Source organism: Chiloscyllium plagiosum, unplaced genomic scaffold (genome assembly GCF_037043375.1).
Source record: "Chiloscyllium plagiosum isolate Xiang-an unplaced genomic scaffold, Cpla_swu_hap1 HiC_scaffold_15, whole genome shotgun sequence".
NCBI classification, from domain to species: domain Eukaryota; kingdom Metazoa; phylum Chordata; class Chondrichthyes; order Orectolobiformes; family Hemiscylliidae; genus Chiloscyllium; species Chiloscyllium plagiosum.
In genome coordinates, this window is record NW_028270153.1 from 20,109,310 (window position 1) to 20,133,238 (window position 23,929).

General features: G+C 40.0%; 1 protein-coding gene across 10 annotated transcripts in view; it reads left to right on the top strand.

The window, feature by feature from the left end:
- The window catches only part of zmynd8 (zinc finger, MYND-type containing 8), a 170,999-nt gene that overhangs the window by 136,732 nt on the left and 10,338 nt on the right, over positions 1–23,929 (top strand). For 7 of the 10 annotated variants that reach the window (XM_087994793.1, XM_087994789.1, XM_087994792.1 and 4 more), the window contains 9 exons: positions 2,447–2,562; positions 10,480–10,970; positions 11,712–11,861; positions 13,311–13,463; positions 15,702–16,253; positions 17,154–17,519; positions 18,779–18,975; positions 22,787–22,867; positions 22,964–23,042. In XM_087994793.1, coding sequence (XP_087850919.1) covers positions 2,447–2,562; positions 10,480–10,970; positions 11,712–11,861; positions 13,311–13,463; positions 15,702–16,253; positions 17,154–17,519; positions 18,779–18,975; positions 22,787–22,867; positions 22,964–23,042 — 2,185 coding nt within the window. The remainder of the gene's footprint in view (positions 1–2,446; positions 2,563–10,479; positions 10,971–11,711; positions 11,862–13,310; positions 13,464–15,701; positions 16,254–17,153; positions 17,520–18,778; positions 18,976–22,786; positions 22,868–22,963; positions 23,043–23,929) is intronic. The other 3 variants (XM_043710702.2, XM_043710704.2, XM_087994795.1) reach the window with 2 other exon arrangements.

Consider the following 23,929-nt stretch of genomic DNA (forward strand, 5'->3'; position numbering starts at 1 on the left):
ACTGTCAAATCTGTTCCAAAGTTGATCAGACTTTCTGGATCATTTATAGTCATAGTTAGGCAGCATGAAAACAGAACCTTTTGTCCAACTCATGACGCTATGTTGACCAGATATCCTAAACTGATCTGGTTCCATTTGACCCATATCCCTCTAAATCCTTCCTATTCGTGTACCCATCCAGATGCTTTGTAAATGTTGTAATTGTACCCGTCACCTCCACCCCTCTGGCAGCTTGTTCCAGACTTGCACCACCCTCTGCGTGGAAAAAGTGACCTTTTTCAATCCTTCCCCTCTCACCTGAGTGAACTATCAACATTTGACATTATTGTAACTGGAAAACTGACAGTAACTTCAGGCCCCTATATACGAGCTGTTAAATATAGAAATTTGGGTGATTCTGTTAGTGATTCTTTGCTCCTCTATGACATGATCTTGAAAGTCTCTGCAAATGGAAATCTTCAGAAGTCATTTGAATTGTTGTGAGCTGCTAACTTTTTCCATTCCACTGTAACCTCCTGATTTAAAATTATGCCTTGTTGATATGATTACCTGGATTTTAACAACATGCTGAGTCAAAGTAATTGTTGACAAATCTCCCTGCTCCTGAAAAACTCATTTTAATATTTGTCAAATTGCATAAGATTAAATCTTTGTTTCCTATCATCTTTGTCCTTAATCCTGCATGTATGTTCTAATCTTTGTGTTGCTGTCTTTCAAAATATTAAAATACGAGAACTCATCAATGTTTGTTTCTTACTGCTCTGCTGTCCGTGAGCATCTTTCAATGTGATTCGGTGTTTAGCCTGTTTGATTACATCATAGTCGCTCCTGAAGAACCCTACAGCCAATGCCAGATTCACAATAATGCTAAGAAAGATTTAATCCATGCCATCATTTTTTCCTTATGATCAATGGCAAGTACCATCACTTCACCTCATATTGCACATTTATGAGGTGGGGTTGTAATGTCAGTAGCAAGGGCAGGGGTGGCTATTGATTTCACATGAGTGCCTTTGACCAATGCATTCTTTCCCTCCCATCCTCCAGCCCATAAACCAGCAGTTGTTTCCATGCTCCCTGCTGGGTGAGCCCCAACAGCAGCTGGGTTAATGTCAGCAGTGTTGAGCTGAGACTGAGGCTGAACATGAATTGCCCACTGAAGGGCCTGAGCTGGCAGTAGATTTGAATCATTGTCCATAGATGTAATTGGGGAGGAGATGGGAAAGTGGTGTTGTACCTGCCTGTGACTGTCTTGCCCAATGAATTGTCCCCCTCTTCCAGTACTACCAAACACACCATGGAGATGAGTACAAAATTCCACCTATTTTACCTCCAAAGCCTGTGAGTTTTCTACATTCTTTCTCACATTTCCCTTTGAAAATAAATAGTTTTTATTTTCTATACCTTTTATTTATTTTGTTTGTATCTCTAACTTCAAATTTGATCAGTTGTCGTTACTCTAGTGTTGTAAGTCCACTGATGTTCAGGCAAAGCATAATAATTGCATTCCTCCGTATTTACTCAACTCATAATATCACCTTGTTGAAACACTGCTGTTATGCAGTACTCGACTTCTGAAGGAAATTGTGATAGACTGCCACCTTGGGTTCAAACTCTATAATGCCTGTTCCAGAACAAATACAGTAATTGACTGTCATGCTGATGAACAGTTAGATATTTATGAAATTTCCATTCCTCTCTCACTCAAGGCAGATAGTTTCATTGTAAGAATGTAGACTAAATGTAAGGAACCGATACTTCAGTTCCTCCTCACCCTGAAGTTCAGCAGCTCCTAACTCGGAAAAGAGCCAGCAGATTGTTCTCAGTTCTCATGATGGATGTACTGATTGAGTTGGTCTTTCAAATGCTTCCTATACATGTCATGTGGACACTGTTGATGCAAAGATGTGCTGCTATATTCCATTGAAATCCTATGTTTTCCATCCTGTAATGGTATGAGAATTGCAGTTCTTAAGCCATTATAGAATAATAGAATCCTTACAGTGTAGAAAGAGGCCATTTGGCGCATCAAGTCCATGCTGACCCTCTGAAAAGCATGCCACCCAGACTCCGCATCACCCCCTGGCTCCCACTCTATCCCTGTAACCTTGCATTTATCATGATTGATCCATCCAGCCTGCATATCCCTGGACACTATGGGACAACTTAACATGGCCAATCCACCTAACCTGCACATCTTTGGACTGTGGAAGGAAACCAGAGCACCTGGCAGAAACCCACACAGAAAGGGGGAGTATGTGCAAAGTACACACAGATGAGGTGCTAACCACTGAGCCACCACTGGAGTCATTTGCACTGAATATTATCAACCCTCCTACACTGTTCTGTTCTTTGTATTCTGTGTTTAGCACTGCAGAGATATCCAAATAGTTCTATTTTTATGCAGTAATATTTATAGATTTATCCCTTTTTTATTTATATATAGAGTAATCCCCACCCTCTTGTCTGGGCTAAACTTAAAGGTTTTCCCTTTTGGCCTGCAAAAGCACTGCGGGACAAGGATGGACAGGTTGATGCACGCTTCTTCGGGCAACATGACAGGTGAGAATTAAGCTATGCTCTGGTAAATTTTCTTGACAGTCTGTAAGACAGTCTACATAGGAAGCTGATTTAATTTGGTTCCCTTAGTGGGCTCCCATTCCTTAAAACAATTGCAGTATAGCATTTGGATTCTGTGTAATGGAAAACTACTTCAGGCAACACCATGTACATCTTAAAACTTTCATTTGAAGCTTCTAATATGTTTTTGTTAGCAATTTGGTCCATAATTTCAGCAAAATGTAACTTTATGGCTGTGAGCTGTTAATGCCATGTCCACTTAACATGTGATAGATAAAGAACCAGCACTATAATTTAGTTTCTTTCTAAGCTCAGACTGTATCCTAGCAACAGTACAGCATTCTGGTAAGGTACCATTAGTTTCAGAACTGTCACTGGTGCTAATAATCATTGGAGCAGTTACATTTAAGGCACTGCACAAGAAACAATTGGTTTAAGTGCATTTAAAAAAAAATTCGTCCTTGGGTCATTTAAAGTATTGATACACTTGAGTAGCTGATTGTAACAGTGTCAGGATTCATAAGAACCTAAGAAATAGGAGTAGACAACCTGGTCCGACGAGCCTGATCTGCCATTCAATACGACCGTGGCTGATATTTTTGTGGACTCAGCTCCACTTATCCAACCTCTCACCAGAATCCTTTCTTCCTTTAACTGTTCAAAAATCTATCTTTGTCTTAAAAACAATGGGGTAATTCCATTTAATGTGTTGCTGTTTGCTTTTGAGTGCTGTTTTAGTTTGGCCGCCTTATACCAGCAATTTGAAAACAAATTCCTGTTTCCTAAAATTAAGGAGTTGAGCTAAAAAGATCAGGACATTTAAAGTTGCAGTCCTGGTCTTCACTGTAGAGAACAGCTTAATCCTGAAAGTTGCCACCCAGGTGGATAGTGCAGTTAAGAAGGCATACGGTGTGTTAGGTTTCATTGGTAGAGGGATTGAGTTCCAGAACCGCAATATCATGCTGCAACTATACAAAACACTAGTGCGGCCACACTTGGAATATTGTGTACAGTTCTGGTTGCCCCATTACAATAAGGATGTGGAAGCATTGGAAAAGATGCAGAGGAGATTTACCAGGATGTTGCCTGGTCTGGAGGGAAGGTCTTATGAGTAAAGGCTGAGAGACTTGGGTCTTTTCTCATTGGAAAGAAGAAGGCTAAGGGGGGATTTGATAGAGACATACAAGATGATCAGAGGATTAGATAGGGTAGACAGACTTTTTCCTAGGATGATGATGTCAGCTTGTAGGAGAGGGCATAACTACAAATTGAGGGGTGATAGATTTAAGACTGATGTCAGAGGGATATTCTTTACAGAGTGGTAAGGGTGTGGAATGCCCTACCTGCTAAGGTAGTCAACTCAGCCACATTAGGGAGATTTAAACAATCCTTAGATAAGCTCCTGGATGATTTTGGGATAGTGTAGGGGGACGAGCTGAGAAAAGTCCATAGGTTGGCGCAACATCGAGGACCGAAGGGTCTGTTCTGCGCTATATTGTTCCATGTTCTATGATGGTGGTATAGTTAGTCTTGAAAGTTGTGGCAAAAGCAGCATTTATGGAGAGAAATGTTTAATGTTTCAATCAATGACCCTTTATCAACAGTGACTGTTTCAGTTAAAGGTTTTCATTGACCTGAGATGTTAACTCTGTTTTTCTCCATAGCTCTTCCATGACATGCTGATTATTTCCAGCCATTTCGGATCTTGTTTCTGATTTCTACCATGTGTAGTATTTTGCTTTTGTTGCAAGTGTGGGTTGAGGGCTCCATTTTGGCCAGGACACCAGAAGGACTTGTCCGCTCTTCATTTAAATAATGCCACGTTAGCCAGAGAGCTCAAACATGGTTTCTTTTAAACTGTCTCACATGGAAAGTAGCTCCTCCAGTTCTTTCATGGTGAAGCATTGAAGTACTTGCCGAGATTACAAGCTCAAATCTCCTGAAGTGGAACAAGAATTGTTTTTTTTAATAGATATTTTTATTGAAAATTTAACAGTTTTACAAGTTTACAAATAAAAAAACTCAAGTATAAACATTGATATACAATTAAATCTTAAATAAATAACAACCAAAATTTATCAAACAAAAAAAACCGAGGAAAAAAAACAAAACTCAACTAACTACTAATCTAACCTACAACTAACCAGAGTGTATAATTAAGTCTCTTACATTATTCAAAGAACAGAAAAAAAACCAACGGATAACGCAGAAATTGAATAGTGAGATACATGCTCGGAATGTATTAACATCAAATCGTAACAAAACCCGTATTCGTGCGGGATTCCTCTCCCAAGGGGCTCCAGACCAGCCAGGTTCGCCATCTCAATTAAATAAAAGCCCTTGTTAGGGTGGCCGAAATATCAGTATTTATATAATTCAAGAAGGGCTGCCATGTTTTATGGAATAATGCGGTCTTTTGGTGCACCTTATTTGTAAGAAAGTCAAGGGGAATACATTCCATAATTAATCTGTGCCAATTCAAAAGTCCAGGGGGGCCCTCAGCCACCCAGTTTACCAAAATATTTTTCCTTGCACAGAAAGAGAGAATAGGAAATAATCTCTTCCTGTGCATTTCCAGGGAGGGTAAGTTCGAAAAGCCCAAAAAGAGAGATCCACTCTAATTTCCGTTCCTAAGATTTCTGTCAGAGCACTTGCTACTTTAGTCCAATATCTACGGATCTTATGACAGGTCCATAAGCAATGTACAAGAGTGCCCACCTCTATTTTATATTTGGGACACATTGGAGATGCTCCTGCCTTAAATTTTGCCAATCGGTCCGGTGCTATATGGGCCCTATGAAGTATCTTCAACTGAATGGCTGAGTTCTGTTGCAGATGGTGATTCTTCTGGTGTTTTCCCAAATGTCATTCCACGTTTCTATAGAGATTTCCAGTCCCAAATCCTGATCCCATGTTTTAAGCAGATTGTCCATATCTCCCGATACTTCATCATGTAATAAATGATAAGTAGTGCTGATGGAAGATACCCCCATTGGCCATAGCACTCTACGTTCTCTTATCTGATTTATAAAGACTATCTAATAACGTAGTCTTCTTCTGTATCTAATCTCGAATTTGGAAGTATCGAAAGAGGTCTCCATTAGGTAATCCAAATTTCTGACGCAGCTGTTCAAAAGACATCAGGACCCCTTCTTTGAACAGATCCCCTAAACATGAGATACCCCTGGATCTCCAGAGTTTGAAAGTGGCATCTGTAAGCCCCGGTTGAAATCCCCATGCTCCCACTATTGGAGCATAGAGGGATGTTTTATGTGAGTTGCCCTCATTTTGCCGCATTATATTCCAAGCTTTAATTGTGTTTAGTATTATAGGGTTTTTACAGTGGTCCGTAATGATTTTCCTCTTGTCTGAAAATAAGAGGTTAATAAGTGGGCATTTTACTTGAGAGGCCTCGATGTCCAGCCAGATTGGGTCTTGTCTGACCTGCAATCAATCAGCTATGTAACTTAATAGGGAACTTAACTGATGTTTCCTAAAATCTGGGAAATCCAATCCTCCCCTTGCCTGTGGAAGCTGTAGCTTTTTCAGCTTAATGAGGGGCCTTCTATGATTCCAGATAAAGGAACCCAACCAGCCATATAATTTACGTAGTGCCAGCCTCAGCAGCATCACTGGAAGCATTCTCATAGGGTATAGGAGATGGGGTAGGACATTCATTTTAATTAGTGCTATTCTACCTAGCCAGGAAATTGGAAGGTGTCCTCATCACTGGAGGTCCTGCCTTATCCTTTCCAGTAAATGCACAAAGTTAGCCTTGTATAACTGACCAAATACTGGGATAATAAAAATGCCTAGATATAAAGCCATCCAGGAACCACCGAAAAGGAATGTGGGATCCATCCAATAAGTGGGATATACTAGCCAGGCCACCCATTGGCATAGCCTCCGATTTCGAGAAATTAATTTTATAGCCTGAAAATACACTAAATGTATTAATAACTTGGATTAAGCGAGGCACGGACATCAGAAGATTACTGAGAAATACAAGAACATCATCTGCATAAAGGGTAATTTTAAGTGTACCTGTACCAATCTTCAGGGCCATTCTATTAGGGTCAGCCCGTATAGCTTCTGCTAGTGGCTCAATTATTAGCGATAATAGCAATGGCGAAAGAGGGCATCCCTGACGACAGCCCCTACCCACACTGAAGCTATCCGAGCCTAATCCATTGGTAATCACAACTGCTTTGGGATCACTATACAGTGTTGAGACCCATTTGGTAAATACCTTTCCAACGTCAAACCTTTCCGATGTGTAAAGCAAATATGACCATTCAACCCTGTCGAATGCCTTTTCCGCATCTGATGAGACTACTACTCCTGGTATCTTTCCCTGATGGCAGGCTTGAAACCCTTCTAACATTATTGGAGGATTTTAAAATCTACATTTAGCAAGGATATTGGTCTGTATGATGCGCAATCTTCTGGGTCCTTTCCTTTTTTGAGGATAAGAGAGATATTCGCCTCTTTCAGCGAAGGCGGGAGACAGCCCTGACCGAATGAATAGTTATACATGTCCATAAGTGGACCAGCCAATATTCTTGTAAATTCTTTATAGAATTCAGCTTGAAAGCCATCTGGGCCAGGCACCTTACCGCTCTGAAGTTGCCTGATTGCTTCACGTATTTCTTGGATTGTTAGGGGAACATTCAGGACCGATACCTGTTCCGGGGTTAGGTCCGGAAAGGTCAGGTTTTTAAAAAATGACTGCATCCTCCTAGTCCTGTCTTCTCAATCCTGCGATTTATATAAATCAGAATAAAATTTTCTAAAGATTGCTTTAATCCTTTTATGATCACGAGTCAGAATACCCGTACTTTCCTTGATAGATGTGATAGGTTGAGGGGCCGCCTTTTTCTTTGCAAGAAATGCTAAGTATCTACCAGGTTTATCGCCAAATTCATATAACCTTTGTTTTGCAAATAATATTTCCCTCTTAGCCGTTTGGGTAAGCGTGGTGTTTAGAGCTGTCCTAAGGGCCATAATTTGATAATAGAAGGTCTGTCAGCGTATGCTGTTTCAGCCACTTTTAAGCGAGCTTCGAACAGACGCTGTTGTTCTCCCTTTTAATTTTTTCTGGGTCACTGAGTATGAGATGATCAAACCTCGCGCGTAAGCTTTGATGGTCTCCCACATCATTGATGGGTTGCTAGCCGTACCTGAATTAATTTCTAAAAAAGTTTTAAATTCTTGAGAGAAGTACTTTACAAATTTACTGTCTTTCATCAGGAAGGCGTCCATACGCCAATGCCAGGGGGATGTCTCATTGTTCCTTGCCTTGATTTCCATATGTACAGCAGCATGATTGGAAATTGCTATACTGCCTATTTTACAGGATGATATGGAATTTTAAAAAATCGAGGGGGCAAAAAACATATCAATTCTGGTATGACATTTATGTGGATTGGAGTAAAAAGAAAAATCTCTGCCCTATGGACGAAGGTATCTCCATACATCTACCAGTCCTAATTCTTTGTTCAAATCCACCAGTTGTCTAGATCTGGGAGATACTCCTGCAGTACTCTTGGGAATCCTATCTATTTCTGGATCCATAATACAATTAAAATCTCTCCCTATAATTGTATGACAAGCACCGAGAGCCATCAATTTTGAGAAGGATTCCATTATAAACTTAAAAGGATGTGCTGGGGGGGCAATACAAATTTAAGATCCCACATTCCTCTCCATTTATAAGGGCTTTAATCAGAATATATCGTCCAGATTCATCTTTTATCTGATCTGGGATTTTGAAAGGGAATTTTTTCGGATAACGACTCCCCTGCTTTTTGAGTTGAAAGAAGAGAAAAAAGCCTGATCAAATCCACCCTGTCGTAATTTCAAATGTTCTTTATCCAATAAGTGTGTCTCCTGTCGGAGAGCTATATCAACCCTTTCTTTCTTAAGGTTTGATAATATTTTCTTCCTTTTGACTGTTGAATTACTCCCCTTGACATTCCAGGTGCACCACTTAACTGACTGATCAACCATAATCATCCGGGCAAATCCGAGACCCCTCGGGAGGGGAAACCCTATCCAGAACATCCCAAGCATAGAGCATATAAAATTCACAAAAATAAAGGCTCTTTAATATACTGATGTCAATATTATACAAAACTATTTCTAAATTTAAAAAAAAAACGTATTTAAATGGCGATTTTCCCCCTTGTTCCCAGGGGGTATCACTTCCTTTCCAAAAGTCCATCATATCTTCTCCCAACCAGTGCCCCACCCTTGACCCAGGCGCCCCTCAATAGGATGAAGAGAATTCAAATATACTACAGAGCTAGAGTTAACAGTAAGCACCCGACCACCCCCCCGCCCCCCCCCCCCACACACACACACACACACACCAACACCTGGATATATTTGGTAATGTTAATACCATGTATAAACATATATAACTATAAAATTACAGTCTCAACAAGTAATAATTAAATATAATAATACAAAATAACAGGGGAAAACAACCCCGCTCCTAAAGACAGAAATAAAATAGGATAAGGTAACCACCTCCCCCACCAACATTAACTAGACCCCCCCCCGGCCTACATTTATATTATAAAAAAAAGGGGGAGAAAATCGCTAAGTAGAGAACAAATAAATAAATCCCTCTCCCCCCCCCCCCCCCCCCCCCAAAGATAATATTAAACAGTAAGGTAAAAAAAAATTAATATAAAAAAGAGGGGATGTAAACCGGAGTGGGGGAAGAGCAAAACAACATCAATTAACTCTTACAATTTATCTAAGAGAGTCCAAAAATTCCTTGGCCTTCTCCAGTGATCCAAAGTTATACACTGACCCTTCATGGTTAAAGCGTAGCGTTGCTGGGTAGCGCAAGGAGTACTGAATATTTAAGTCCCTTAAACACTTCTTTGCTTCATCAAATGCGTTCCTCTTTCGGGCCAGAGCTGAGGAAAAGTCCTGGAATAACATAATCTTGGCTCCTTTATAAATCATGGTTTGGGAATCTTTCTCAAGATTTCTGGAAGCTTCCCTTGAATCTCCCCAGATCAAGAATTGCAATGAGCTAAGGGTAACAAATTTGTCCAGGACACCAGCCCCTTCTAACTTCCTAAATGAAGGTACAGTCTTATTTCAGTATCTCACATGAGGCATGGTTTTCTTAACAGATTAATCCTGCTGCTTGTATTATTGTCTGTGGCCACCTTTCCAGCAGTAACCAGAATTTATAACTTTCTATTCTATTTTTGGTGACAACAGCAATGCATTAATGTAGCATTTTCTTTGGAATGAGATATCCCAGAGATTATCATATAGAATTTGATGCCAAGCTAAAGATTATTTGATCAGTTTAGTCAATGGGCAGGCTATAATCAGTGCATTAAGAGGGGAAATGCATGGGAGAAGTGGAGAGAAATTTAGGAAGTTAGTTCCAGAGCATGGAACAGAGGGAATTGAAGACAAAGCCACCAATAGTGGTGAAGAAAATTGGGTGTGTGAAAGAAGCCAGGTTTGGAAGAATGCAGCTCTGTGGGTCCTGGGCTTCGGATGATTACAACAATAGAGAAGGACAAAGGTAGGGAAGGATTTGAAAACTACGTAAGGATTTTAAATCAAGGTGTGACCGAGAGTGCCAAGAGTCATTGTAGATCAGCGAGCACAAGAGTGAATGTGACTTCATGTGAGAGGGCAGAAAATGACACTGTTTCACCCAGGAATTTCTCTTGTACTTAAGCAGTTGAATAAAAACAAAAGCAGCTATCGATGAGAAGGTCACCTGCATATTTTCTTAATACTTTTGTTGTTGGAATGTGGAGTTAAGAAAGCCAGAATTGGAAAAGATATACAGTAGACCTTGAAGCAAAGCAAATTATTTTGGTTTCAAATTTACAAATACATTTTCTCTTCTAAATGCAGGGCCTGGGTTCCAATAAACAATTGCTACCTCATGTCAAAGGAAATTCCCTTTTCTGTGAAAAAGACTAAAAGCATCTTCAACAGTGCAATGCAAGAAATGGAAGTTTATGTGGAGAACATTCGCAAAAAGTTTGGGGTATTCAATTATGCACCTTTCCGGTCACCGTACACTCCCAACAACCAATTTCAGATGTTAAAAGATCCCCAGAATCCAGCAGCAGGGACTGCTAAACCTGATAAATATGAAAAAATGAAATTAAACTTTGATATGACTGCATCACCGAAGATAGTTCTCAGCAAGTCCATGTTAATCAGTGGTCCCAATAGGAGAATTTCACTAACGGATATGCCCCGCTCGCCCATGAGTACAAACTCTTCAGTACATACTGGTTCTGATCTAGAAACTGAACCTGCCGAAAAGAGTATGAAAGCAGTTTCCAGTCACTTCAGTGCAAGTGAGGAGTCCATGGATTTCATTGACAGGAATACAGGTATGATTCCCCAATGTAAGAACCTGGGTGAGTAACTGACAAAGAAAAGAGGACTTAAATTTGCTTCATTTTCTAAAAGCAGTCAATGGGAGGTTTAACTTCTATGCCTCTTAGAGCAGAACTTATGCTTAGGTATTATTCCAGTAATGAATTCAGATACACATGGCTGCATCATTGAGAGGCAGAAATGGTTCATGCTGGTCAATTTTATATAGACATTCCAGAAAACATGTGCAGCTTTAGCATGGATTTTAAATAGTTTTTTTTTCATGTTGTTTCATTTGAATGGTGGATACTGTATTGTAGAGATGATGTGCCAGTGTCACCAGCATCTAAGTGGTGGTATTTGCTAATTTGTTGGATGAGTTGCTAAAAATCTTGAGCTGTATTCACAAACTTCAGAGACTTGTGCATCATTGTTTACACCAAATGAGCAAAAGGGAACGTGGGGATGCTTGATGAATTGCCATTGAATATGGAATTTATCTAGTGAATTAAATATATCATTAAAAATGAAGTTACTAGTTGTGCAGGAGTCCCTTGTAGGCTTGATGGATTCCATATTCACTGGTTAAACAGACTGTTCTACTCAATGACTGTACGGCGTGTGCAGTTATTGGAAAACAACCTTTAACCCCCTGCTGACTTAATGCTCAGTTGTGGCATAGGTTGCAAACATTTTGTTCAAAACCTGGAATTCTCCGCCAGCTCCACATTGACCCAGTTTGTTTCCTCTTTCAGCTTCTCCTGGATCTGTGAAGACGAGTCAAGCTGGCAGTGTGTCGGGCAGCCCCAAACCCTTCTCTCCTCAGTCCTCCACTCCCATTGCTGCTAAATCAGAAAGGACTTTGAAAACCCCTCCTACGGGCAGCATCCTTAACCTAAACCTTGGTTAGTTATGACCATAAAATGTTTTTCCATCTGTTTTGTAGCATTTTTGGTCGAAGTGTAGTGAGCTAAACAGACTGGGTGGGATGGAGTGTATGTGTCTGTGTATGTGTGTGGAAAAGAAATGGTCTGGGCTTGTGTATGACATCCTGGAAAGACACAGAATTGGAAGAGACTTTGGAGCAAGATGTATAATTTCTTTTGGAGGGATATAGATGTACAAAAATAAAAGTATGTCATCCTTTTTAGAATTGACCACCAAGTTAATGGTTCAGTAGACTTGCTCCTATTGTGTACAGCCCCAATTATTTTAGATACACTCTCTTTTTATTTGATGTCTGAAGGTTGTAAAGTATGCAGAGAAACAGTAGACAACTTTTCCAAAAGGCTTGTATATACTGAGCACATGTTTGTCCAAGAACAGTTGGGGAAACGAGACTATCTATTATTTACAAAAAGTTTTTATTTTATGTCTTCCAGCACCACTACTGTTCATTTGAGTTTTCATCCTAAGATGCCAACCTTTTATTTAGGTTCTCTTTATTGGTCTAAGAAACCTCATTTTGATGAGTTAGCTGAGTTAGCAAACTGAGCAGGTGCAGGTAACATCTATGGAGAGTGAAGCAGAGATGTTTCAAGTCTGTGACCTTTCATTAGTATATCAGAGTTCTGATGAAAGGTCAGAGACCTGAAATATTAATTCTGTTTCTCCACAGATGTTGCCAGACCGCCTGCGTCCTTGCAGCATTTTCTGCATTCATTTCAGATTTCCAGCATCTGTAGTATTTTGATTTTGTTTAATTAAGAAGACTCCTTGTGCCAGTGTTTCAATTATTTATAAGGATGTTGCCAGGATTGAAGGGTTTGAGCTACAGGGAGAGGCTGAATAGACTCGGGCTATTTTTCCTAGAGAATCGGAGGCTGAGGCATGACCTCTTTAGAGGTTTATAAAATCATGAGGGGCATGGATAGGCTAAATGTACAAGGCCTTTTTGTTGGAGTGGGGGGGGGAGGGGCGGGGAAAGAGTCCAACACTCAAGGGTAAAAGTTTAATGTGAGAGGGGAAAGATTTAAAAGGGACCTCGGGGCAAATTTTTCGTGCAGAGGATGATGCGTGTATGGAATGAGCTGCCAGAAGAAGTGGTAGAAGCTTGTACGATTACAGCATTTAAAAGGAACCTGGATAGGTATATGTATAGGAAGGGTTTAGAGGGATATGGGACAAATGGGACTAAATTAACTTAAAATATCTAGTCAGCTTAGGTGAGTTGGACTGAAGGATCTGTTTCTGTACTGTATATCTCTCTGACGCTCTGGGGTGCACTTTGGTACACAAATATGTTGTGCCAATGGCTGTCCATGTGATAGGTTGGCTCAATGTCTTTTCAAATATTGTTAACACAATTTTGTCTTGCTTTCTTACTAATGTTCTGCTTTCTCTTCTCATAACAGATCGCAGTAAAGCAGAGATGGACCTTAAGGAGCTCAGCGAATCTGTGTTGCAGTCAGCTCCCGTGCTCCTCACTTCACCAAAAAAGCAGCCAGTGCGGAGTAGCTTCCTGCTTAACCTTGACAAGACAATAGAAAGTTGTAAAGCCCAACTAGGTGTGGATTCAATAATTTTGTTTTTCTGCTTCAAGAAAGCCTTTGTAAATGTCATTTTTGTTTTAGGAAGGAGGGCCAATAAATTAAAAGACTGGACTTTGACTATTACACATCTGAGGTTAAAGGTTGTTTAGATACAGTCTAGGCACATACAAGTCAGAGTTTTATTCCAACTTACATGTCCTAAAACTCTGAACAATTACTTGTACATGCACCCAGTTGCGTTCTCACCCTGCTAATAATTAATCACCATCTGAACCCAACTCCCATTTGGCTTCTGGCATCCCTGAAAGACTCTATGCTACTAGATGATGTTAAAAATTTCCTTTCACTGTTATTGGTTAAGAACACATGAAAGTTGGCATTGGCTGAGGTATGTGGTGTTGGCAAGGCAAATATATTTCCTCACACCTTTTTTTTGTCAAGATGGAGAAATGAACATTAATGAGTAGACTACATACTGGAAATGAACTGCTGAAACCCATCTACTGAAGGGAAATCCCATTAGAATGATTTTTGAACCAGAGATTTTTACTTGCTTCCATCTGGATTGGTGCCCAGCACACTCTTACTAAAGTTGCCAGCATTAAGTCAAAATTTAAAAACAAACCAAAATCTTTGTTTGACTTGCAAATTTACTCTGGTCTGTTTCATTTCTTTTCAGTTCAGTGCAAAGATTATTTTATTTGTACTGAAGATTTATTGCTAGCTGGCTGAACAAAACACTCAGCTTGTCTTGCTTCAATACACATTCTATTCCCTATTCTAGCGAAGCACTCAGTTACGTTTATCTTAAAGCCACATTTACAATACATTTCAGGGTTACAAAGCCATGTACACCAGAAATGGATATTTAAGTTCATAGTTGATGCTAATAACTGATTTTAACCAAGATTGCAGTTTTCCTACCTGAAGAAATTAGTTACAGCTCCTGCTTCTGATAATATTCACTGACAACTGCTGGAAAAAAAATGGATGTGTATATCATCTGATGAGGACAAATTATGATCCCTCCATAATCAAATAATGCAGACTGCTGTAGCACAAAGCAATATCATCAAAAATTATGATTAGTTATTTGAATTACCAGAGGATTTTTGGGAATATTCACAGGAAGAAACCATACCTTCAAGAGATAAAAGGTGACTGTTGAGACGCAGATATTTTTATGCAGTATGGCCCTCATTCATTTGAACACAGCAGTCATGGCATGTTGAATGGGCCCTCTTTGTAATCTGTTTTATTTTGTTATAAAAGCATCTTCCTCTTTCACCTTTTTCCATGTTACATGGGGGGGGGAGTTCACCCCAGTCACCATTGTGTCAACCATCATGTTCGATTTGGCAGCTTGCTGTGCCTCCTTCCGCTAACGCTTGCCCATTTGTCGAGATTGGGACCAACACCAATGCATGGTGTTTGTCTGCACCAGTGGCTGGGAACTTGTTAGAAAATCTATTCTTTCAGATATTAAGCTCTCATTTGTTACAATGTCCTTAAGGCTAATATATATATAATCCATGTCAGAAAATATTCTTCAGTAAAATTTTGATTGTTACTGCATTGCATTTATGACCAATCATGCCCTGGTAGAGATTAGAATCAATATGTTATAAAGTTCCATTAGTAATCAACATTTGGTTCTGCACTGAAAGTCACTAGTGAGATAAATCAGGAATAAAGTAAAGCATTTTCCACTGTTTGTGATGCATTGAGGTTAATCAAAAGCAGAAAGTGTGGATGAATTTTAGCAGGGTGTAGTGTATGGGTACTCTGATATTCGGTTCTCGGATTCTGTTGTAAATCCTTAAGGTTTTATACCATTTAAACTTCAGATTTTAGATCTCCGGATTGTTTTTTCCCCTTGCCTCTTGCACCCTCCTTTGCAGATTTTGAAATAGAATGAATTCTGTTGACAATACTTAAATTGCATTACTCTTTAAGAACATTACTAAATACAGAGATAAGTCATGCTGTTTTTGTTTTACACCATATGTCATTGTGGTCCAATGACTAGTTTTGACACATTGTGCATTCTTGTAAAGTACAGCAGTAAGCAGGCAATGGTACTAATGCATCACAAAGCATGGAAATGCCCTCTTATGCAGGAATATTTATTCAGTCTAGTGTTTCTACTGTGTTTGAGGTTTGTAGGTATTTGATTCGTGACTCAATTAACATTATTCCAGAAATGGAACTAAATTAGTACTGTCTGAAACTTGAATGTGTCTTTATTCCAAGGAATAAACGAAATTACTGAAGATGTCGACGGAGGACCTGAACATAGTGACTCTGAGGATTCAGAAAAATCGGACACCACTGATAGTGAGTATGCCAGTGATGAAGGACCAAAGCTAAACAATGGGCAAGAGGAGGGAGAGGAAAAGGAAGGTACCAGGAGTGAGAAAGATTCCCCTTTTGTGAAAAAGAAGCCAAAGCAGGTGATGGCTCATGATGAAGTAAAGCAAGAGACAAATCCAAGTTCAGCTGTGGGGAACAGTGAGACATCTGGGCAAGAAAAGGCAAATGGGGACCCTGACAAAGAACTTGTTGAGAAAATGAAGAGTCTACATCAGACAGCAAAGGAGAAACTAGGGCATAAAGATGAGACTGACTCGCCAACTGTGCACTTGGGACTGGACTCTGATTCTGACTCTGAGAATGAACTGGTTATAGACCTAGGCGATGAAAGTAAAGAGGCTGTTCGAGAAGGCAAGAAAGGGGAGAAGAGCAAAAAAGATCAAACTCCAACACCGACATTGAAGGAATCGCCATCTGCATCAAATACAGAAAGTATGTACCTTAAACATTTGTTTTATCAATGATATGTTACTTTGTTTTACCTGGTGGGTGTCCAGTGGTGGTGTGTTCATTCTTTCTCTAAAGGATGGATTTTGGATATTTTGTGACAGTAGATGTGCTTGATGATACCTGATCAAAATTTTTAAGTCAAAAAACCATATCATGAATTTATAGATTTGTTTAACATAGTCTATAACGTAAGAATGAAGGACCTTAACATACAATAGAAGCGATTGCATCAGCTATTCGTAATTAACAAACTGAAGCACATTGGGATTTGGAGTTTAATCTTTTTTAAATTGTAAATTGCTAAGTAATGATGCATATTCAGACTCTCTGAAAAGTGTGATCATGGTGGAAACTTCAGTTTGGCTGAATCACATTAATTTATTTGGTGTAGATTTTGTATTGTGATAAAATGCATTGAAAATGAAGGAATACAGCAGAGTGTGGAAGAATGTATCTCATTCAAAGTATTTTCCATTTTTCAGTGAAAATAATTTACTGTCAGAAATCTAGTTTTACACTTTTTTTTGTTTTTAAATGTTCGTTTTGCAGCTGGGACAAAGCACTTGTTTTCTTCAGAATGCAAACCTAATGCTTTATTGGCAGTGTTGTTTTGGCCCCATTTAAACTACAGTAGCCGTGACTTGAAACTGGACGTAGAACTTGTTGACTCAGAAAAGATTGTAGCCAGATTTTTAAGAAGTGATTAGTTTCACTGTAAACTGGTTGGTGGTGTTTGCTAGGGAAGTGGTCACTATCTTGAAGAAAACATAGTGCTAACTAGAGAATTTTGATTATAGATAATCAGAGATATGTGCATCAAGCTGCTGATTACCCTGTTCAACAGTTAAAGGGAAAATGTAATATTCCTAATTATGTATATAGGTAAAGCATCGCCCACTTCAACTGTGGCCAGTCAACCAAAAGGTGAGGTTGCTTCTTCAGTCCCCAGTCTCCCAAACCAGACCCCTTCAACCAGTATTACAACGACTACCAGTGTTGTGCCTACTGCCACAGTTCCAGCTGTTCCTGTTAGCAATAGTCCGGTTAAAAAACAACGGCCTCTGTTGCCAAAGGAGACTGTTCCAGCTGTTCAGCGTGCAGTGGTGTGGAATCCCTCAACAAAGTTTCAGACTTCCTCACAGAAATGGCACATGCAGAAGGTACAAAGACAGCAGCAGCAAGTGCAAGCGCCGCAACAGCAGTCTCAAACTACAGGGACACGGTACCAGACAAGGCTGGCTGTGAAAGGTATAAATATTTTGAGTATTTATCTCTAATTCTAGGGGAAAAAATCCAACTTCATATTATGTTGGTAAATTTGTTACCGTTTGAAAATATTTTCAAACATTTCGGTTTTGTATTAGAGATTTCATGTTGACCTAGTCCAGACAGTAAAGCAACTATATTAAGGAACTGGAAAGCATCAACAATAGGAGCTAAGCTCATTAAATCACTTTTTCAATGATTTTGGGGTTGCACTATCCCCAGCCTTTCATTAAAAACTGACTCCACAAGACTGAGGGAGCTGACAATACACAAGGTAACACGTTGATATCTGCCTGCCTCCATTCTCATCACAGGACTGACAGCCTTCTATTATTTTTCCATCCTGTAAGAGTAATACTGCATGGAAACAGACCCTTCGGTCCAACTAGTCCATGCTGACCATGTTCCCAAACTAAACTAGTCTCACCTGCCTGTGTTTGGCCTATGTTCCTCCAAAACGTTCCTATTCATGTACTTATCCAAATGTCTTTCAGTGTTGTAACTGGACCTGCATACATCAATTCCTCTGGCAGTTCATTCCACATAGGAACCATCCTGTATTTTTTTTTAAAGTTGCCTCTCATGTCCTTTTTTTAAATGGTTTTCTTCTCACCTTAAAAATATGCCCCGCACCGAGTTTTGAACTCCCCCACTCTAGGGAAAAGACTTTGGCTATTCACGTTATCTATGCCCCTCACTTTATAAGGTTTGTATAACTGCCACCGCCTATGTTCCAGTGGAAAAAGTACCCCCCAACCAGCCTCTCCTTATAACTCAGACCCTCCATTCTTGTAATTTATTTCTGAATCCTCTCCAATTTAATAATATCTTTCCTATAATAGTAGTTCACAGTACACAGTGCACACACTTTCCTGTACACAGTAGTTCAGAAGAGGCCTCACCAACATTCTGTACAACCTCAACAAGACATCCCAACTCCTAAACTCAGTGGTCTGAGTGATGAAGGCAAGCATGCTAAATGCCTCCTTAACCACCCTGTCCCCATTTGATGCGAACTTCAAAGAATTATAAATCTGACCCCCTAGGCCTCTCTGTGCTACAACACCATCAGGGCTCTCTTGTGAAAACAGTAGAAATGCAGTTTTTCTGTCCACAATGATGTGGCTTCTGAAATGGCAGAAGGGTGCCAGGCTGGGTGTTCAAATTTTCTAATTCTTGAACTTAATTGTTATGTAAGAATACACTGAAGTCTCCTGCTGACATTGACTTTTGAATTGCAGCTGTGCAGCAGAAAGAGGCAACTCTAGCAACTTCAACATCTTCTATCACTTTGGTTACAAGTAGTTCATCTACACCTGTGGCAGGCAGTAATTCGGCAGTGGTGAACACAGCTTCCAGTTCAGTCTACAGCACTGATTTGCCTATAGCTACTCCTTCTGCTGATGTCGCTGCTGACCTTACAAAGTATACAAACAAGGTATGTCTGTTATTTGCCTTTTATTCAATAAGGTTGTCACATAGCTGTTACTTAGACATTGCACCATGGATGCAGCTCCTTTGGACTTTCTGGTGTACTTTGTACAGAACTTCTTCAGGCTCATGCCCGAAACGTCGATTCTCCTGCTCCTTGGATGTTGCCTGACCTGCGCGTTTCCAGCAACACATTTTCAGCTCTGATCTCCAGCATCTGCAGTCCTCACTTTCTCCTCGAAGACTGTACTTATACAGTATGTTAATGTGTCGGAAGCAGTTCAGAGCAGGTATATTAGACTAATAAAGCAGATTGCTTTATGAGGAAAAATAACATCCATTTTATGCCTGCAATTTACGTAGTATTTTGAGTTGCAAATGCTCAAACCTGGAGACTTTTCTGTTTCAAGTCAATTTCAAATACATTTTCTTGTGCTCAAGGTGAAAGTCTACTTCCACAAACAAGTTGCTGTTCCATACAATCTGGAAGATGACTTTGTACCTGAAATAACCAGGTTTAATAGATCACAGGGCAAACGGTTAGCTGTTTTTAAGCAATTGAGGGCAACAAGAAAATGATGTAAGATCCAGAAGATTCTGGGTAATCCAAGATGGAGGACGGGAAAAATTTCTGGCTGTAACAGCAGTTTTTTTTTGAGGTATTTTAGGTGCTGGAGGTGATTTCCTCAAATTCCAGGAGTAGCAATTACTGTTTCATATGCTGTTGCATTGTTTTGGAACTTTGGAAAACAAAAAGTCAAAACAACAGTTTTAAAAGGGAGAAGTAGAGACAAAAGAAGCACATGGTGAGGACAGTGCAGGAGAGAGAGAACCTGCACAGTTACTGTCTTTGCTGTTTGAACTCCTGTATCGTTGGACATCGGAGTGTGCTTGGGACAATTGCAACATTTAAGAGGCATTTGGATGGGTATATGAATAGGAAGGGTTTGAAGGGATATGGGCCGGGTGCTGGCAGGTGGGACTAGATTGGGTTGGGATATCTGTTTGGCATGGACGGGTTGTTTCCATGCTGTACATCTCTATGACTCTCTTGCATTACATACACGTACTGTATTGTAGAAAGAGGTGGACTGCAAACTAACCACAGTAGAACTCAGTAAGGCCATTGACTGTCTTGCCAGTGGTAATGCCCCAGAAAGCAATAATGTTCCAACCAACACTATCAAAAGTGGAAAAACAGCCCCTGCTGCAGCATCGCCATAAACTTATGTCTCTCTGCAAGAATGAATAATATTTCTAAGGCCGTGCAGTGCAAAAATAATCACCTTATACAAAGGAGATCACAGTGACTGCAAAAATTACTGAGGCATACCCTGGTTAAGTATTGTAGGGAAGTTATTTGCTCTCATTGCAGTGATTGGACTATAATCTCAGTGCATCTTCAGAGATTGCAGGTGGATGGTTAACATGGACCACTCTACATTGCTTTCATAGGCTTCACCAAGGCTTTTGAGCTTGCTGGCAGAGGCAGGCTGTTTAAATTGCTGTGGAAAACCAGCTGCTGCTTGGACTCTGGAATCATTTTTTCTTTGCACAAGAAAATGCACAGTCTTTCAATGGCTTTCAAATACATGGAATAAAATAGGGCTGCATCCTAGCACCAGCTCTAGCATATTTTTCTCAATGGTGCTAATGTATGCCTTTCTGGGTTAGAGTGGTGCTGGAAAAGCACAGCAGTTCAGGCAGCATCCGAGGACCAGGAAAATCGATGTTTCAGGCAAATTAATGTGTCCCTGGATGCAAGAACTGGAGACAAGCTGTTCAACTTGGCAAGACTGCATGCCAAGACTAAAGTGCTCAAAGTCTTAGTCTGTAATCATGCCATAATGGCATCCCATACTGAACTTTACTTGCAACAGTGGTAGGTCAAATCTCTCAGGCCTGCAAGGAGTTTTGACTGATGATCAGCATCAGGAGGGCCAAGGTTGTAGGTCAGGGCTTAGAGACTCTACCTTCCTTTACCATTAGCAGCCTTACTCTGGAGGCCATCAGCAGCTTTGCATACCTTGGATCAACAGTTACCAGGAACCTGTTTCCTGATGTTGAAAATGTGTCAGGATTGTCAGTGCTGTAGCTGTCTTGTTGCAGTTGAGCGGCAAACTGTGGCCAAAAATGCAAAGCTTGTGTGCGCTAGGTTTGTGTTAAAAACTTATGTATAATCTTGATTTTCCTTTGTTCTGAACTGGCAGAGACAGAATTTGCTAAGAGTCCACTCAGTAACCTGAATTTTATCATGCTTGTTTTCATATTTTCCTTCCCTCATACATAGACAAGCCTTTGAAAGTGCAATGTATATTCGTGTAGCATGTACACGAAAGGTACTGTACCACCTCTGCTGCCTCAGAAAAATATCACCATTTTGTAGCAAAAGAAAATACTGAATCTAGGTGAACCCCAGTCACCAGGGAACCCCAGGATGTTTCCCTTCTTGAGTCAGTGGTGACCCCATTGGTTTGTCATGTGTACAGTATAGATGACAGCCGCACCTCTAAGGTAAACTCTATGGAAAGCTTTAATCAGCACAAAACCAATAGATCATCACATCTGCTATGCAAAGATGACATCAAGCGCACCCTCAAGTTTATTAGGACCAAAATGCATGCACAGGAATCCTCACTGCTGATTAGAGTGCTGAAGATGAGCGAAGGACTAAAGGAGTGATCAGACAGTGAGCAAAGGAACTCTCTCAGATGAAGAAAATGTATCAATTGACCATAAGCAGATTCCATTAATTTGTGCCTGCTACTGGTTTGGCCTCTACAGCCATAACAGATGATGCTAAATCCAGAAATGACATACCCCAAGTATGATCTATTGTCTCCTGAGATGGACAGATGCCAAAGCAAGCTGTAAACATTCCTGCTTCAGTACCAGTCATCAGTATAACAGAATCGATCATTTAGCAACAAGTTGGTTTAATTTAAGAGACCATGTGAAAGCTATTGAAGTAAGTGGTTATTCATTGTGGGTGCAGTAGCCAATGTGTCTCTGAAGACTTGAGGTGCAGGTACACAATCCTTTATCCAAAATTCTAAAATCCGAAAAGCTCAGAAATCTGAAACATTTTTTATGGAGTATGGAGCGTTATTTCAGTGTGCGAATAAGTGACTCATCTCCACACCCATTGGAACCACACCACTCAGATGTGACGTAGCGGCATGGTCCAGCACTGGCAGGCGTCAGTTGTGTTTCAGTGCTCGTACTATTCACACATGCGTCTGCTGTTAGGTAGTTTTTTTTAATTTTGCTGTGAAAATGTCATCTATTCTGAAATACGAAAAATTCTGAAAAACAACTGGCCCCAAGGATTTTGGATAAAGGATTGTGTACTTGTATTGTTGGATTTTTGATGTCAGTCATTTCACATACCAGTGCATTTGACAAATCTTTTGGAAATTATCACTTTCCTGAATATGGTGCCTCATATTCCTGAGAGTACAATACTGAGTTAATAATTTCCTTCAGCAGAGTTGACAGAGCAAAGTGAAATGTTAAGTATTAGTCCTTTTAGAGAAGGAAGAATTCCTTCCCAAGAGTCTTACTCATCCTTAGAACTTTCTTTGGTCACGTTTCTGTCTGCTGTAAGATGTAATTATTAAGTGATGCTTAGCTATTAAGAAGGTAGAGAAGGTATTTGTTGTAAGTTCTCAATTACAATTGGAGAGAATTAACAATTTATTCCCCTTGTAAAGATATTTTGAGATCAGACAGGGTTTAGAAGTGTTAAATGTAACTCTAGAAGATAGTACAACTCGAGTCTAGTTTTTATTATAATCCATATGACTCTTTCTTTCTAGATGATGGAAGCAATAAAGGGAACAATGACTGAAATCTACAATGACCTTTCTAAAAATAATTCTGGAAGCACAATAGCAGAGGTTAGTCACTTGTGACTAAATTTGAGTGTCTCTGTGGAATAATGTCTAATGTCATCAGCTCACTGATCTGAATTGACTGTTTATTTTGTTTGGCAGATTCGACGAATGAAAATTGAAATTGATAAACTGCAATGGTTGCATCAGCAAGAGCTAGCTGAGATGAAACATAATCTTGGTAAATGTCACAAGTTAGTTTTGTGCTGCCTACTCTTTGCTTGTTGAAAAAATATTATTTAGTTGTATCTTCTCTGTGTCAAACTTTATTAGCCTGATAAGGCACCAGAGTAAGACAGAGATAAGGAAGCATTTTCTCCATTCAGAGAGTTACGGGTCTTTGGAACTCCTTCCCACAAAGACCTGTGCAAACCGATTCCTTTTGTATATTTAAGGCTAAGATAAATTGTTGAGCAGTCAGGAATCGAGGGTTATGGGAAAAAGGCAGGAAAATGGATGTGAGGAGTGTCAGATCAGCCATGACCCTGTTGAATGGTGAAGCAGGATTGAGGGACTAAATGGCCTACTTCTGTTCTTATTTATTATGACCAGGGGTTTGCACAAACTCGTTCATTTACTAAACTATCAAATTAGGAAACCAAAAGGAGCTGGCTGCTTTTGTCCTCAAGGCTGGCATGGACTGGTTTGCACTGCTACCTCACAGCACCAGAGACCCCATTTCAATTCCAGCTTTGTGTAATTGTCTGTGTAGAGTTTGCAAACTCTCCCCATGTCTGCGTGAGGTTTCTCTGGGTGCTCTGGTTTCCTCTCACAGTCTAAAGATGTGCAGGTTAGATGGATTAGGCATGGTAAATGTGGGGTTAGGGGATAGGATGGGGTCAAGTTCTGGACAGGATGCTCTTCAGAGTGTTGGTGTAAACCTGGGCTGAATGATCTCTTTCCACATTCTGAGGATGCAATGATTCTATGACATCCTGAAACTCCATGCCTTTTTCTAATACCACATGTGATTGGGTAGCAAGTTATGGGCCCTTTGACATTTTGGATTTTTGTTTTAAAGATGAGTATTCCCCTTGTAAAGATATTTGTAGATTTTCAACTTTTTGT